This window comes from Thunnus thynnus, chromosome 21 (genome assembly GCF_963924715.1).
Source record: "Thunnus thynnus chromosome 21, fThuThy2.1, whole genome shotgun sequence".
Classification (NCBI taxonomy): domain Eukaryota; kingdom Metazoa; phylum Chordata; class Actinopteri; order Scombriformes; family Scombridae; genus Thunnus; species Thunnus thynnus.
The window spans coordinates 8,765,378-8,782,705 of NC_089537.1; the positions used below are offsets into that span (position 1 = coordinate 8,765,378).

The 17,328-nt window shown below is 45.1% G+C and overlaps 1 protein-coding gene across 1 annotated transcript in view; it reads right to left on the reverse strand.

Annotated features, from left to right (window-relative positions):
* gli3 (GLI family zinc finger 3) overlaps positions 1-17,328 on the reverse strand; it is a 95,895-nt gene that overhangs the window by 56,514 nt on the left and 22,053 nt on the right. The window contains exon 3 of the mRNA XM_067578755.1: positions 3,421-3,666. Within this exon, the coding sequence (XP_067434856.1) occupies positions 3,421-3,666 (246 nt within the window). The remainder of the gene's footprint in view (positions 1-3,420; positions 3,667-17,328) is intronic.

Here is a 17,328-nt window from a genome sequence, read left to right on the forward strand (position 1 = left end):
CCCCCACCAATCATAAAAACCAAGGGACGGTTTTTCCACCATGGCTCAGTGTTCCCGCTAGCTTTCCCAGAGCACAGGGCAAGAATGATCCAGGTAGCAGTCACCTCTGGCCAGGCTCAGAGAGCAGGGTTACTGTGATACATGTGAAGGAATCCTTCAGCTAAGAGATCCATGCCTCCACTGCCTCAAGCTTAACAGGCTCGGTTTCTGAGATCAGTCAAGGACAACAAGGCTTTGGTGTAGGGATTTGACAATGGCAGCCAGATCTGGGCTTGATTTTTTAAGGGGCTAAGCTAAAGACTATTGAACTGATAGGCAGCCATCACAGTCTGGAGATGCACTTAATGTGTCTGGTTTACTTCTATGAAAGGCCTACCGTATCGCAGATATCTTACTGCCGCAAAACTTATGCCATTTTGGCACCAAAATGCTTAAGCATTGTCTGTAAAGCTTAGAGATTTTACTTTACCCTCTAGTTACCTTCCTTTCACTAAACATTTTCTGGTGTCTCAGTGCAGTTTTAACATTTGCAAGAAAGCCATTGAAAAGGAGGGGCTTTAAGTCCCTCCATGGATGTGTTTAGTCTGGCAAAGAAGGGCAAGTGTTTAAGAAAGAAACACTTTAAAGAAGACGATCCCCTCAGAGGAGGCAGAGATGCTTCGCCAGCAAGTGGGCTCACTGTTGCTGCAGGACCACTGACCGACTAATCGGCGAACAATGTAAATAGATGTTGGCGCTGCGCATCCCATTCACACTTCTACACAATTAAGATGTTTAAAAAAAACACTTCTCCCTCATTAATCCTCATCTCAATCCTTTCTTCTTATCCCACAGCAAAGCCCCATGTATTAGTGTTGTGGTAAGAAGGATATGGACTCTTATCCAGTGTTTGCCCAAGAAAAGCAGCTAAGACTCAGGCATCACCATGATTAGCTAATGCTAACAATAGGGGCAATGTTTCCTTAGTGCCTCCTCTTTTCTGCACTGAAGTGGGTGTAAAAACCAGAGTAAACACAGTCTTAGGCCACGGACATAAGAGGAGTGGGAGATCACAAGTCTGGGTGAATAGCAGAGATTTGCCCAGAGCGCAGAACCCCGAAGATAAACCCCCCCCCTTGCTCCCTTCTCGTTGTTCAACTCCCACGCCTCCCAGAGCTTCACCACCATGTTAACGACCCAGCAGCCAGGTGTGGGGAGGCTGCAGGTGTCGTCGCATTTAGGCACATTAAGCACTGACACACACCAGCGCTAAGAGTAATCGGATTTACCTGGCTGTCTGCTGCGTGGCGTGGCTCGCTGTGCAAGCACAGCACAAAGGCTTAGGGCCCCCTCTCCATCACAAACACACACACACGCACACACCTGGGATGAATTTAGGAGGTTACAAAGCTCTCATAATAGAGAGGGACTGCCGTCGGTGGGGTGAGACCTGCATGTGTGTGTGTGTGTGTGCGTGTATAAAATGTGTGTGCTCACATGTGTATGGAACCAGAAACCAGAACAGGAGCCAATGGCTTTTTACACCTTGTGGCGCTGGAGTGGCGACAGACGCTACAGGCTTCTGGTTCAAAGCAGCAGAGGGAGGGAGTGGAAGCATAGGTTTTAGGGGGAACCCTTTCGTTCTGCTGACCCTCAGACCATTGGAGCTCATGGGGATTGAGCTCTGGTACTGGGTTCAATCAGACAGAATGGGACCGCTGCCTTTAGGGACACCCCATGTCCTCAACACCTGGGGCCAGGAGGAGGTGTTTTACAGAGCAATGCTCTCATCTCAGATCATAAGTCTTCCTGAGCAGAGTAAGGATCAGAGAAATGACTGAGAAACATCAATGAAAAGCACCAGAAGACACAAATTTATATCCTCTTTTGTCTTTATCGGTGTTAGCTTACAACTTCTTTGTGTAATTCTAGTACTCTACTAAACTACTGAAAAGCATAAAGCAAATCCCCACATTTGAAAAGCTAACACTAGCAAAAGTTTAGCAATTTTGCCTGATACATTAATGATCAATTTATCAAATAACACCAACAAGTTTCACTAAAATGTGGAAAAAGCAGCGTAGAGGGAGAGTAAAACCAACCAACATAAAACCTCTACCTTCCCAGCAAGCATCACTGTGCTCTACTCTACTCTGCCTCATATGATTGCGGTCTTCCAGCCTCTTGAATCCCAGTGCACAAAGAAAGCCTCTTGAAGCACTACGGCCCTTTTGACTTTTCCTGCTGCTTTTGAACTCTCCATTTCAGACTGTGACTTTTCCACATGACCCCAAGCCTCAGAGTGACCCCCCTCTCTCCACTCCTACCCCCAAGGCTTCAGTGGTCTGTAACCTCCAGAGCTCCTTCACACATACCCACACACATATATAAAATGAGAAGTGGCAGTGTTGCTGAGTTAGGTCAGGATGTAATGGGCAGTAATGTTCTGCCCTCGAGGGTCCTGTCCACAACACCATTGCCTGGTTTTAAGTAACCTTTCCCTTAAAGAGGCACCTTAGTGACTCTCAGGCACCCAAGCACAAGGCAGCAGTAGCTAATGAAGTGGCTGAATAAATAGAGTTACAGTATACGGTTGGGGTCCACTGGACTTTTCATTACTGCCTCTGGATTAAAATCACTCTGTCCCACTCTGTCTGCCCCAATTCAGAGCCAATTTAACCAAACTAAACAAGCTATCACATCAAATCCTTGTCTGCAGGCTAAGTCCTGGCTACAGTGGCCACTGAATTAACCTCCTAATCAGCCTCTTACTCCCCAATCATCTATCTCCTGTTCTGTCTTTCCACATACACACACAGTTTGACTTTCATCTAACTACTACTGTCTATCTCACCTTTTTTTTTTTTTTTTTTTCAAATTATCTTCAGTATCTCACTCAAGCCACAGCTCTCCCTTCACCACAATCTCTCAGGCTTCATCTACATTAGTCTCTCTCTCTCTTTCTTGCCACCTTTCTCTCACACAGTCTCTGAGTCCCAGAGAGAGAGAGAGAGGCAGAGTAGAGGGTGGTGAGGTTTGACTCCACACTGCTTTGGGGCTTTGAAGTGTGTGTTGATGAGAGAAAGCGGAGTACTGTGTTCAGACAGGCCCCTAATGAGGGAATTAAGAAGCTACGCTGGCCGTTCCCCATACTAACTTCCCAGGCACAAAACAAGACGAGGGTGCGTGCATGTGTTCACAAGTGTGTGAGTGTGTGTGTGTGTGTGTGTAGACACGAGTATGAGCATAAAAGAGAGGCTAATCTGTCAGATTTAATCAAGTATCTGGCAGTCCTGCCTCTCACCTGTAGTAAAGAGACAAACTTGGCCTCAGTGTTGGAAACATGTCCTTGAGCTGAGTACTTACTTTACTTTACAAGATACAAGTATATAAGTTTTCAAGTTAAATAATATGTAAGTATTTAGTGGCTAGTGGACTTACGATAGTGAGAGTCTAGATAGCCATTGCGGGGGTCCATGGCGAACAGAGTGCCTCTGTATGGCAGGGCATGGTCAGCCAGATGGGGCAGAGAACCATGCAGCTCCTTCTTGAGCAGGGAGGGGCGCTCCTCCGTGGAAGTCGAGGGCTCCTCACTCACGTTCCTGTCATGGGCACCAGGCGTCGGGGCCTGGGAGCTGATAGCATTGCGCCTCTCACGGTGGTAAGGTGTGCCTGAGCTCTCGTCTTCTGCAAAAATAAGAAAGCGGGAAGAAAGGATGTTAAAACAAGGGGCTGCAAATTCATAATGAGCAGATATTGGAATAAAAATAGGGAGCAGGTGTGAGAATCCTTTTCCCTCGCTGATTGTTTCACACACATCAAACTCTCTCACACACACCGCTGAACACACACATGGTCTGAACCCCCATATACATGGTGAGGAAGTCAGCTCACATAGAGTAACTGGGTTGAGGGAGGAGTAGGAGATCAGCTTTGTACACCTGCAACCTACCGGGTATTAAGGGTGTAAATCTGCCTGGGTTTTGCCTTCCACGAAGCCAGATGTGGGAGTTCAGAGGCAGACAGTGTAAAAGCAAACGGACACCGTGGATGAAAAAATCCTGACCTCTTCATTTCGCACAATCGAGGCAGCATTTCCCAAAAGTCTGTTTCAAAAATTCAGCTCTGTCTGCTCTTTTTATAAAGAAATGGATTCCCATGGAGGAGGCAACACAGGCTTTCCGCCTGCATTCCAAGCTGCCCATTAACCAGCGTCATGGGTTGTATCAACCCCACCCTCCTTCAATCTCTTGTCCCCCCCTCGTTCTCAAACTAAATCTCTCTTTCTCTGTCTGAGGGCAAAATTAGGAGGAGTGGGATCTCTGGGGAAAGCTTCCTGGCATGCTGGGTAAAAGGGATAAATGTGGAGTTGAGTTCAAGGGCTGAGCTCCACCAGAAAGACGTAACCCTTGATCTTTGGCCTGACCTCTGAACTGACATGTATGGGGGTCAGCTAGCCTTCTGACCGGGTATTAGTCTTTTCTGTAGTGTGATACTATATAGACTTACTCAGAAACTGGTATGGCATCTCTGGGATTTAGTTTCATTTTCAAATGTCAGATTTGGAAATATATTATTTTTGGCAAATGTTTCTGATTTGTTCAAAGAAATAGAAGAACTTCTGCATGTTTAATTATTTAGCCCATGGCCACACATTCATGGGCAATGATCTGCTAAATTGATGACTGTATTATATTGTGTTCATGGTGGAAATTTTATTAGATTGTTGGTAACAAGTTACTCACTTTAGTCTTTGTGTTCATGTACAGTGTGTGTACATGCATACTGCACTCTAGAAAGGAAATTCTAGGCCTCTGTTATATTGTAGTCTGTTCATTATAGGTGATGTATGTGTGACTGGTGTATAATCACTGGATTGTATGCACCTGAATATAGTGTTTAAATATTGCTTTAAACTGAATATTCTATATGTGGCTCAAAGTGTTTTGCACTTGAGTAAGATAATATGCTTAGTGAGACAACTTACTTTTTTCCCTGAGCTACTTTCTTCAACTCTTTCATTCAGTCTGATCAACACAGTCTGGTCTAGTCTCTATTCAGACCATGATTCCTTCATTAGCTGCTGCTGTGAATGGTCTCCATGTTCAGCCCTGCTTATATGCAATTATGATTTCAGGATGTTGGTCATCAGTACACTCCGGTGCTCTTGCCTGCATTTATGTCTCTCACTGAGAACCTGGCAAAATGCCGCTGTGCTGGCGCCAGAGGTTCTGCAGTATTAGCAGCCTAGCAATACACAGCTTCCCCACTATGCATTGCAACCCAACAGCATCCAATTGCCAACTAAGAACAGAGGGGAGGGCCAGATTAAAGAGCACTACCTTAAGCACTGAAGAGGGCCGCCATAATGCTGCACCACTTCACAGAAGAAGAGAAGCAATCCAAAAGGGGGAGGTTAAGAGAGAGAAACAGAAAGAGAGAATGAGATTGTGAGAGGCGAAGAGAGAGCAGGAGGAGCAACCCACGGGTCCCGCTTTTATTCCCCTCACTCTCCCACATCCATTACCTGTGTTCGGGCCAGCCGTGCCACAGCGCAGCACTGGCAGCAGATTCAAGGATTCTTAACGCGGAACTGACAGCCAGAGAGGCAAGCTGCTCTCATCCGCAGGAAATGACAGTGTCAGTTATGATATAAGTATTTAATCCTATACTGCACAGCCAGTGATCTTATTAAGGGAATAATGGCATTTATACGGTTAAAGCTGGATTAATAGGTCTGCTCTTGCAAAGCGCAATATTAACATAAAGGGATTTCGGAATTGGGTTCATCTCCTGACAAGGATTGAAAGTCGAGACTATAAACTATGCTGGGAGCAAGCACTGCTAAGGGTAGAGCATGTAGCTGTGTGTAAGCGCAGGCTTGGACTATGTACTCTAGGCTCTTTCGCATCCAGAAAATCTAGCATTACATCTGAGACAGTAAAAACGGTCTACATATTTATGAGATTTTTTTTTACTTTCATACAGAGATTGATGTTTTTTCAATATATATATATTTTTTATATATATATATTTTTTTTTAGGGGGTGGGGGGGTGCATTTCATACCTTTATTATAGGGACAGTCAAGATATGGCAGGAATTGAAGAGAGGGAGTGATGGGGGGGTGACATGCAACAAAGTTCCGCAGCCAGATTCGAACCACTACCAGGACACACCACAGATATTGATGTTTTATAAATAGATTCATCACTGGGGCCAGAGATAGTGTAGCAGTTAGGAGACCATTGGGCACTGATACTGGCCTAATATATCTTTTTCCCGACAGAGAGTCAACTGCTTACTTTAAAAATATATTACTATTTTTTTCCACTTTTTAAATTTTGTTAGTTCACTTTTTCTAACCTTATTCCTTCATTCTTTTTTTTCAGTCTTTCTCAGTGACCCCCGCTGCTATTCAGATACTCTCCCCCAAGGGAGGTCAAGCGACTAATAGTTCAATCACAGCAGTGTCACAGTCCCACCATCCCCCAACAGTTACCATGGCAAGCCCACAGGGGGGTTCATCATTCTACCATATACCACCTTAAGGGGCTTCATTACTTCAGTTCATAGCACCTTAAATGGTTAAACAAACACTCAGCAGCACAAGGGTCAATTGACTCCTAGGACTGGTGGAAGAAAACCAGAAGTCTCAAGAAAGCTTTCTCCTTGTGCTGCTTGTACCTGCTGGTGGAAACTTTTTGTATCCTTATAACATGTCAGTTATCTGTCAAAAAGTGGGCCAATGAAGACAGAGAAGACACAAGCAAACACATGCAACTTTAAAAAGTTGAACCCTGCAACACTTGTCTAACTCTGACCATCCGCCCAACAGACCCGTTCCCATTTTCCCTCCCTCATTTTTCATTCCTCTTTTATTTCCCTCTCTTTTCCCATGGTTGCCGCATCCAGTCCTCTACCAGTTTGCAGGTCTATTCAGCCCAACACAAAAGCAGCAGGCCGGTCCTCTGTGGACCAGAGGAAAGCATGCCTCTCAAAAAAACAGAAAAAAGAACTATCCCGCTCTCTCTCTATGGTGATTGAATTTCTTAACATCTTTTCAAAAAGCGCTTAAATGCCTGGAGGCGAGAGGAAGAAACAAGCTAATGGTGGATGGGGAGCACTGAACAAATTTCAGAGCCCTTTCCTGCTCGCGTTTGAGGTTGAAAGTGAGCTCCTGCCTTTCAAGTTTCAAAGTCCTCCTTCCTCCCGCAGTGTCACTGAAGGATTTGAAAAGAAGGTAATTGTGCTCACTGCCGTCCTGATCAGAGCACACGCCCCAGCTCTAGTATTTCAGGAGCTTTCTCTGCCACTATAATGGTACCTGGTGCTCCATTCCTGCATTCTTCCTCCCTTACTACTCTTTCTCCCCTCTCTCTCTCTAACCCTCTACAAATGCACTCCCCCTTGCTCTCCCTTACTTGCTTTCTCTCGTTCTTTCACCCCCAGCAAGCCACTCATTAAATCCTAAAGCCCAGGTTTCTCCCTTTTTCCCCTTGTCTGGGGTCTCTATTGTAAAACTCTGGTCCGAATACCTTCAGAGAAAACCCTATGCATGGCCTTTAATATGGCAGTATAAAAGAGAGTGTGGATGCAATGACAAAATTAAAATTTAAAAGAGATAATGAGATATGGAGTGGGGCCAGTTCCTCTGAGAGTTGGGCTCCGGGACAAGGGGGGGCTAAAGTTAAGGGTGCCTGGCCAATTCAAAGAAATGAAAAGTGAAACAAAACCCTTGGCTTGTTGTTTTTGAAGGTATTTTCCTGAGGCAGAGGTTAAGAACAAGGATTGCTGTTCCTCCACATGCCAATCTGTCCTTGACTCTCAAGCATCAGATTTGCCCTCCAGCCTGAACTCTGTCAGAGTCTCTAAAGCTGGGACATGTATGTTTCAGGGGTGCACAAAGGCCCATTGCACATTGCAACTCTTCCCCCCTGTTACCGCCTTTTCTAAAAGCCTAAACATCAGAGGAGGTGTTGTTGTACCTCTGAGCCAAAGCCAGATATATGCTGTGTTCCACCTTCGAACTTCTCAAAGCAGTGTTGTCAGTGGCACAAACAGGTTTTGGCTGGGGAGCACACGGAGAGTGAACATGGAGGAGAGGAGTGGAGGATATACAGTGAAATCACAAAACACTTCTTCAAAGCTCCTCTCCTCCTGTGCAATAATCTCTTGCTCCTTTTTTTCTTTCTCTTGCAAATCAACTCCCGGGAAAGACTCAAGACTCCCCAATTAACAATGAGAGGGGGAAGAAAAATTCCAGCAGCTGGCTAGAGTTTAATAAGAGCACCTCTCCAAGCGGCTTAGGCTTATGTACCTGATTCACCGGCCCTGGCATTGGCACTATAGACAGAGGGAATCATTCACGATTAGTGCAGGCTGAAAGACGAGGGAGTGAGAGACCGCTCAAACTCCACCAAACCCAACACAACAAGAGCACGGGGGATTACTGCAATTGTGTGAGGTATTTTTCTGATCAACTTCTTGGCTGTCGGGCTCAGTGCCATAAGGAGCTGGGTGCCTTCCCCACAACAGAGTTCAGCTCTGCATTATGTGAAGGTTACCAAGTCCTAATGGAGCTTCCTGTATCTGCCTAAAAAGGGTGACATTCTAAAAACTCCTTGACAAACAAATCTTCTAAATGTCAGCAGGCAGAATCAGGTCATTACCCTGTTATCTGTGGGCAGGATAGTTGGCAATCCCCAGTCAAAATATCTGTCAGCGCTCGGGAAAACTTCAGCAAACATAAAGTTCATTCCCTTTAACTTTGCGCTCATGTTTGATTCTGTCTCTGCAGAGTGAATCCGTGGTGGTACATTATTTAACCATCAGCGTGTGACTGATGTTTGGACGAATTGGAGAGAGAGGCATGGGCAGGTCAGGATGGTCCCTCTCCTGGTTAGCAGTCTATTGTCAGCTGCTGATTTCCCACACAGCTCCCGCAAATGCCCTCTTCAATATTCATCTAGGCAAATTCTACGACTCCCACATCTCAATTTGTCTCTCGGCAGCCCACACCCCAACCCCCCAGCTCCACAGCCCGCAGTCCCAGCCTGTTCTCTCCGCCGCCGGGGGTCTGCTGGGACGCACCCAGAGCTCAGCATCTTGCAGTCCCAGCCTCCAGGCCCCGGGGCTGGGGAGGGGCAAATCAAAGCCTGCTTGGCTTCTTCCTTCTTCCCTGCGCTCACCTCAAATCAGCCTCACAGCGGGGTTGTGTCGTGCCAAGCCCCCGCCTGCCCCTAGCTACCCCTTATTCACCCATTAGGGGCACAGGCCCACCATAGAGTAGCCCGAAACCCCACTACCATTTCATCAGGGCCACATTGTGAGGGAGCAATGAGCATTGCAATGAGAGAGCTGAAAGCCCTGACTCTAAAATGCACACTGATGCGTTTTTGACCATGGATAGTTATGGCTTTTAAGATTTTTCACTCAAAGGGCACCTTGGCCTGCATTCTTTGAGGAATCAAACACCAAGAGATGCATTTGATCAAGGCTTCAAAGCAAAAAATGCCATTTAGTGCTCTGATTGGCTTATAGGGTGTATTAGCATTGCTTCAGATAGTCACAAGCCTGCTATGATCAGCCATAACCTGTTAGTTCTTTATACTGTCCTCTGTAACAATATAAAATGATTGTGCACTTGGGCAGAATTATGACCGGTTGGGATAGTGGGTCTTTTAGGGTGGATCTGGGCACACTTCCCACCAGACCGGAGTGGGCCAGCTTTCCACTGGGCCTCACCATTGGAATCCCACTTCTGACACCAGAGTGATCCGGACCAAGTCTGTGGCACTCAGATTAGGAACGGCTCGCCAAGAGAAATGGATATCCAGCCAAAGCAAAGTAGCACAGAGCCAACAGTTAGGATAAAATAGAAAAAATAATACAGTAATTTCATGCACATCAAATATGATCCAAAATGCCACTGTGGATGTTTCCCACCTTACTGTATAGAAAGATATCATAAAGCTCTTTCACTTAACTTTTTAATAGTTCAAACTTTATGTCCGTGCTGCATTTGTGATCTGAATACTCTTATGTAAACATAGCATGATGTTGTGTGCTTTTATGTGTGTAAAAGTACACATTCACACATTCTGGTACATGTGTTTAAGTGTGCACTGAATTGAGGCATAGAGGCCCCCATTAAGATAGTTAGCCAGCACTTACTAGGAGCTGGATAATTAGACACTTCAAAGGCACCTGCCCGCCATCCCAGAGGGGGCAGGAATCGCCGCCCCCCGCCCCGTTTAAAAGCATGTTAACTCCTATCTGAGGCTAGCAGGCTAATTTAACTTTTGACATTTGATATCTAAGGAATGAGAGGGATCAGCCATTTAGCTGGAACAGGATTACCCCCCCACACACCCCCAACAGCCCTCCTCCTACTTCTCTTCCTCACCCTCCCCTTTTTACCACAAAACCCCCTCTCCCAGTCAGGCCGGATTCATTAATTTTCCTGCTGCTAAGCACTTTATCAATGACTGGTGAACGTCTAAGTCCAGAATGGACACTCTCTCACTCTCTCTCTCTCTCTCTCTCTCTCTCTCTCTCTCCTATGGTGATTAGGACTTTGGATGTTCAGATCAGCCTGTCTATTCCACTGCCTACTCCATTACTGCTGATCTAAACACCACCGAGATCACGTCCATACTAAGCAGGCTACTTTTGAAAATGTGGTTTAGGTGTGAAAATGCATCCAGAGAAACGTTTCCAGTTTCATAAAGGTCTCCATCCACAACAAAAATACCGAAAACTCCTCTTCTTCATCCTATTCAAGTCGGCAAAGAATAAATCTGTGTGTATCACTTAACACTTGGTAAATTGTTGAGTCTCAGCTGGTTTTGTTTCCTCATCTGCTGAACACATGATATTGCTGTTAATGATTTTGTTGTTCTTATGCGCATATGCGTTGGATAAAATACTGATTTGACGCTGGTCAATAAAGCTACCTGTTAACCAGGTGAACAGTAAACCCTCACATCCTCAAAAAACTATTTCTTAATTATTTTAATTAATTTTAATGATTTTCCTACATTGTTTACATCTATGTTCACCAGCTTAAAGTCTTCTTCTTCCCTACATTTGCTGGCACATTCCTGCTCTTGGTACATTTTCCCCATATTTTCCCCATCGCCATTCTGGAAACCATTATTTTCATTTATAGTCACAAACACGTTAGCATAATGGGGACGGAGGGTCAAAACATTGAGAAAAAAAAATTAATTTAGCCAGCTTAGTGTAAGCATGTCCTCAGCATGTCAGCATAGAATTGTAGGTTACATTTGCTGGTAATGATATTTTTCATTTCACACCTGTATTCATTTCCAACAGCGCCTCAGCCAAATATATTCAAATACAGTCAGAAACCTTTGACATATCACAGGTAGAGAGGTGCTGGGAGTTAATTCGCATCCATAACTCTACATTAGTCTCAGTCTAATGCCTTCTGCTGAATGTCTACATTACAGGTTGAATCAGGGGCTACACATGAGTGTGACGGATCTGGGTTAAATGAACAGCATGCCTGGGCCTTTGATGCTGCAGCTGGTAATGCTTACAGTTTCTAACCCGTCACGTTTGGACATAAGGCCTTTTTACCAGAGAGCATGACAATCAGAATTCCAAACTACAAGCCAAATGCCATATAAAATAACACAACTCAACTGACTCCTTCACTCTGCTCCCACAATGAGGGGCTGTTCTGTGCACACATTAAGTCACCTGGTGTTAAAAAAGAAACTCCAAGGCTAATCAAATCAACTTTTTGTCTTTACAGCTTGACACATTAATTATTTAAAATAACATTAGTTCATTTTCCACATTTTTTTTCTTCATCAGGACCTTGGATGTGCCAATTCACCTCACAAAGAATCCTTTATAAACCTGTCATTCATCATTTGCCTTCCAACATCCTCTCATCATTACGACTGAAGGTTGGGCCACGTTTACTACAGAATCCTCGACTTGACCTCCCCCTACCCCCCAACCTGTGATATGAATGGGAGCACCCGCTTAATAAACAGGGTGTAATTCACCCCTCTCCCCCTTAAAATACAGGTGAGACCTGGACCCCTTCATTACAGTGTCTGCAGCAGACAGAGAAAGCTCTGAAGATTAGAGGATCTACCATGTTGGTCAAACAGATTTAACCACTGTCTGCTGGAAAGGGGCTGGAGGTTGGAGGTGAGTGGGGATAGGAAAAGGCCCCGTACTCTCCATGTGATTAGATAAGTAGTAAAGCAAAATACTGGATGAAAGTGTCATGTCTGGATGATATGTTGGATCTGCTCACTGGGTGTACACTGTAGTACTGTAACAGGCGGAGCAACAGGAAGTACAAGTCATTTTCTCCATAAACAATTTGAGATGACTGGCAGTTCGGGGGCTTCCAAGTCTTGGATGACCATAAAACTATTTTGGTTTCAGTACAAAAGATGAGCAACTGCTTTGAAAAAAAAATCTGATTCTTTGATTTAAAAAAGTCAGTAATACATAAAAGCTTCAGGAGAGAAGTCAAGTAAAACTCCCAAGGAGCACTGTTGCATGAAACATCCAATCACTAGGCTTAAGATTCTGTTGTCTGCACCACTTCTTTGCAGATTTTGGGCAAATTTCTGATGAGTTCGGCAGCTATGATTCTGAGTTTTGTTGAAAAATGCAATGATGAAGCATTATAAATTTTACTACAGCTTCGACTTTATGGCATCTTAGATTGCAACAGCTGCTGAGGCTAATGGATACTGTTGCATCTGGAGCCATTTGCCATACAAAACTGGCAGAACAAAAACGTGATTTCTCATACACAAGGTTAACTGAAAAACTAACCAATTATCTATGTATGTATCTTTAAAAATTCCATTGACACTTTTCTCTATCTGACTTTATCTTAATCTCTTTTATCTTTTCACCTGTCAGTTTTCCTCAATATATTGCTTTTTATCCATTTTTCCTTACTTACTTCTTCCTTCGCTCCTTCTGATTCTCCTCTCTTACTGCTGTCCCCTCTAGGTAATGAACTCTCCTCATGTATGACCTCTCCTGTCACTCCCACCGGTGGAATCTTCCGCTCCTCGCCGCTCTCACCTCATTCTCTAATCTCTGTATTACTTTCCCATTAATCCCACATTCCACATGAGGATGGCCACTGCACCTCAGCGGACATGTTACCTTCATAATCTGGTGTCCTTATTGGAATGAATAAGTGTGACGGAGGGAAAGCAGTGTTTAAAATGATCATAGTAAAGACTCACCTATTCAAGGCTACTTAAGGATTCACCAGTGGCGTACTTTTTTACCTTCCTCCCCTCTCCATCCCTCAACCCCCACCTTATATATCTAGCTCTCACTTTCTTCCTGCTAATCTCACTCTCCTACCTTCCTGCTCTTATCCCACACTCTCCCAGTTCCCATGTATTTCCCAAATCTCTTCAATATCCTTCCATCTCCCCTCATCCTTTTCCCCTCACATTCCCTCCCTCTCTCCATCCACTATACCTCCCTCCATCTATCCTTCTCCCTCCCTCCTGAGCCGCAGTGGGACTGTTGGACTCATGCAGCCCCATGCTGAGCTGCTCCAGAGCCAAGCCAGAACAAAGAGCCCATTGAGCCGAGCGGAGACATAATGTGGGCCGCCTCTGACAGCACCGAAGATGAAGTCATGAGGTCGCCAAACAGTTAATAATCACGGCCCCATCCTCCAGCTGCACCGAGTGTGAGTGTACAGTTTGGTGCAGTCGAGGGAAGTGAGAGAAAATGAGAGATTATGTGTCTGCATGCATGCATGACTGAGTACCTACAGTATGCAACGCGTGTGTACATATTTTAGAGCATGTGGATGGATAAAAAGCTTTTAAGAGCGTAATGAGATACTCCATGACACTCAAAAATGTGCTCAATCACTTTGTAAATACCACAGTGGAAAAACAAAACCATCAGAGAATTGCACTTTCAGTTTTGGCTTTGCTCCAGCTGTGTTGAAGAACACCCACCCCACCCCACCACTGCCCCCCTTTCCTTATTGGAGTCTGTCTGGCGCAAAGTCTGACATGAGACACATCTCCCCGGGACTGGAGCTGTCGCTGCGAGGCCCACACTCCGAACATCATTAGACTCACAGCTCCAGGTGAGATCAGATAGGGTAGGAAAGACAGAGAAAGAGGTGCAATGTGTATTTGTGTCTCTGTGCAAAAGCTTGCATGTGGGAGATTCAATTCAAGCATTAATCTCAATGCCACTGAATGACCATGGCCTATTAAAATGCCTTTACAGGACCACTTGCTTGTCAAGAGGCCTCCGGGGCTGAGTTGGGATTGGGAAAGGGGGAGGAGGAGGAGGCGGGGGAGAGAATGGTGAAAGACAGCTATGCAATTGATTAACATTAGAAGGACTTGCTCAAGTTCAAATTGCACGGCCCTCTGCTGTAAGCTACAGACATTTGTTTCCCCGCAAGTAGAATGTTTCTTTCAAACCCTGTCTCTGCTACACATCTGAGTTCAATTCTCCGCATGCCCTCTCTCTGAAAATCAATTCCTCCTCCTCTCCTCTGCTCTTTTCCTCCAGCTCTGCGAACAGACCAGGGCGAGGGGATTACACTGTCCTTCCCCAGATCCAAGCAAGACAACAAATGGTTCTTATCAGCTGACACCCCCCTGCCATCCAGGAGGAAGAGGCAGGAAAACCGGCCAAGCCGCTCCGGCACGGATGTGTTTTTGGGCTCTGTCTGCCAATCGTGGCAACTCTTTTCACACTTAAAGCCTGAGCTATTTACGAGAGCCCTGGGAGAATGCGTGCGCAGGACCGGAGGGTGGGAAGAATGGAGGGGAGAGAGCCGCTGCTTCTCAACCTCTGCTTCTAATCAATCACCAGAAATCACTGCCATGGTTTATGGCCTTTGATCCTAGCTCCTCTTTCGCACTGCGAGGGAGAGAGTTGGGCGGGAAAGGGGAGGGGGAGCAGGGAGAAGGGTGAGAGTCAAGGCCCAGGGGGTGTGGAGGTCAGGGGAGGGAGATTAGGGGGTATAGGGCCTTTTGCTCTCTCAAACCTGAAAGCATGTCTTGATTTAATCCAGTGAGTTTTGAGCAGAGAGCTGGATGTGGCCTGAAACATTCAAGCGGGCTGCTGTCAGACAAAAAAAGTTTCCATCTTTGATTCGATGTTTCTGAATGTTTTGCTAAATTGGACATCAAACAAATATCTATTAAGAAAGACTTTCAAATCAACATTAGCCCTGCGTGATAAAGCGCAGCCATTCATTCATTTGAATGGAGGCAACGCAGGGGGCTCCAGCAAAACAACGCAGGGTCGTCCGGCAGAAAAGTTAAACCACTCTAAACTTTTGCTGCAATGCAACATGACATCATCCAGCAAGGTGCTGCGTCGGCCAATCACATACATGCTAGTACACATTCCTGGTAGATGACTTTGTAACATTACCTCCGTATTTGCACTGTTTACCTCTCGATCATTGCGATAAAAGATAAAATAGTTGTGTTTCCAGTATTTTAAAATTCCATATGTTACTATTACAAACAGTTGTGCGATGTGTTGGTGTCTGATAAGCCTTTAAACACATAAATCTGCTACTCCAACTGGACTTCCTGGATTGTATTTCATGGTCTCACCGGTGCACGCCTGGACCAACGCAGCCTCCTGCGTTTTTTTTTAACACAGAGCTATTTTCAGTCTGAATCCCCCCCCTTAATGAGTTAATTTATGTGATGGCAACCAACCTTTATACAAGAAAATAATTTTACAGATTGTCTCAATAAAACTACGCTGGCACAATATGTACTTTCTGAACAAAGCTTCTTTGTATTTTGTTTTTAGGGTTCGTTTTACCTTGAGAGCTCTTAAAATTACAGTACACATTGCTTTAACATGTTAACCTGTCAACATGTTCAAAAGCACACAGAAAACCCACAAATAACAGAATCCACAGATAATTCACAAGCCAGGAAAGAGTCTTTTACAGATGTCTTATATGTCCTTACCACATAATGATGTAAGATAATAAAGCAACTAAAACATCAAAGCAAAAGAGTTAACTGGAAAACCTTTCTGTTAACTTGATTTTCTTTACATATGATAGAAACCACATACATCAAGCAAAAGCTCTGGTCAGCATCAGTATCTGTCCTCCTCCATTAACAGTCATTCTTTCAACTCCAACCCTGGTGGCAAGGCCACTAGTTGCTACTTCATCCTGAGCCCCATTCAACAAGAACCCAACTGTGGTAAGGAGCTGTGAGTGAGTGAACAAAACAGAGAGGACGTAGAGAAGAACACACCACAATAAATCCTCCTGGCAGGGTCAGGACACTCCTGCATTGTTCCTACTGGCAGGAGGGAGGCCACTGATGCCTACCGACAAATGGACAGAGTGGTAGAATAATCAACTACTGTTTCCCCACTTTATGGGTTTATGAGTTTATGGGGCCCCTGGACACCCCTGCACCTCCCTCTCTCAGAGGAGTAAGATCAGGCATGTCCACGGTACTGCTGGGATGCAGCAGGGGCAGGCTGTGTGACATATCTCCTCTCACACAGGGCAGACTGATTTGTCTTTGTGTGGCTGGTCATTGGTTTAGAGACTTGTCTCTGACCCGGGTGACCTCTGACCCCCAGGCCTTTCTGGCTCTCAGCATGTCGGTGAAAATGACCTCAGGTACTTATAAGGAGCCATAGTGATGTTCAGCATGAACTATCACAACCTATTAGAATTAAAAATCTGTGACTGAGATGTTGAAGGTCTGGAAGAGAAAGCAAACAACAGCAGTACATTTGGTTGGTTCAGCTCTAAAATACTAGTGACAGATGCGCTCACTTTACCTTTTATGCCTCAAAATGAAATAATTTAAATATTCTGGCTAATATACAACATATCTGATCATCTGACTGCTAGTGTTTCTTGCCTCAACTGACTTTGTTTCAGTGATGTGGCCGTGTGCCTAAGTGAGTACAATGTTATAAACAATAGAAGTGATGGTCAAAACTATGAGAGAAGTTGTAGTAAACTGTAATTTCCTTCAAGGGCTAATTTTGAAGTTTTCATGCCACTACAGTTAAGTTCTGGCAACATCTCCTCAGCGTGCAAAAGTCTTGAGGCAGTGGCTTATATGCATCTTCCAGCAGTGAAGGAGCAGTGGAGCTTCAGCAGGCAGATCTGGGCAAGCGGAAGTTTGCCAGACAAGAGAAGCCAGGCTGGGCTGGGCAGCTGAGGTTCCCCTCCGCCCTTAGCAGCAGCGAGGCTAAGCTAATCCTGCGCCTCAGGCCCCTGTGAGGTGGCTCTGCCAAAGCCTGTCCCCCTGCTGCTGCAGGAAATTGCCTTCAGTGCAGAGGTCCA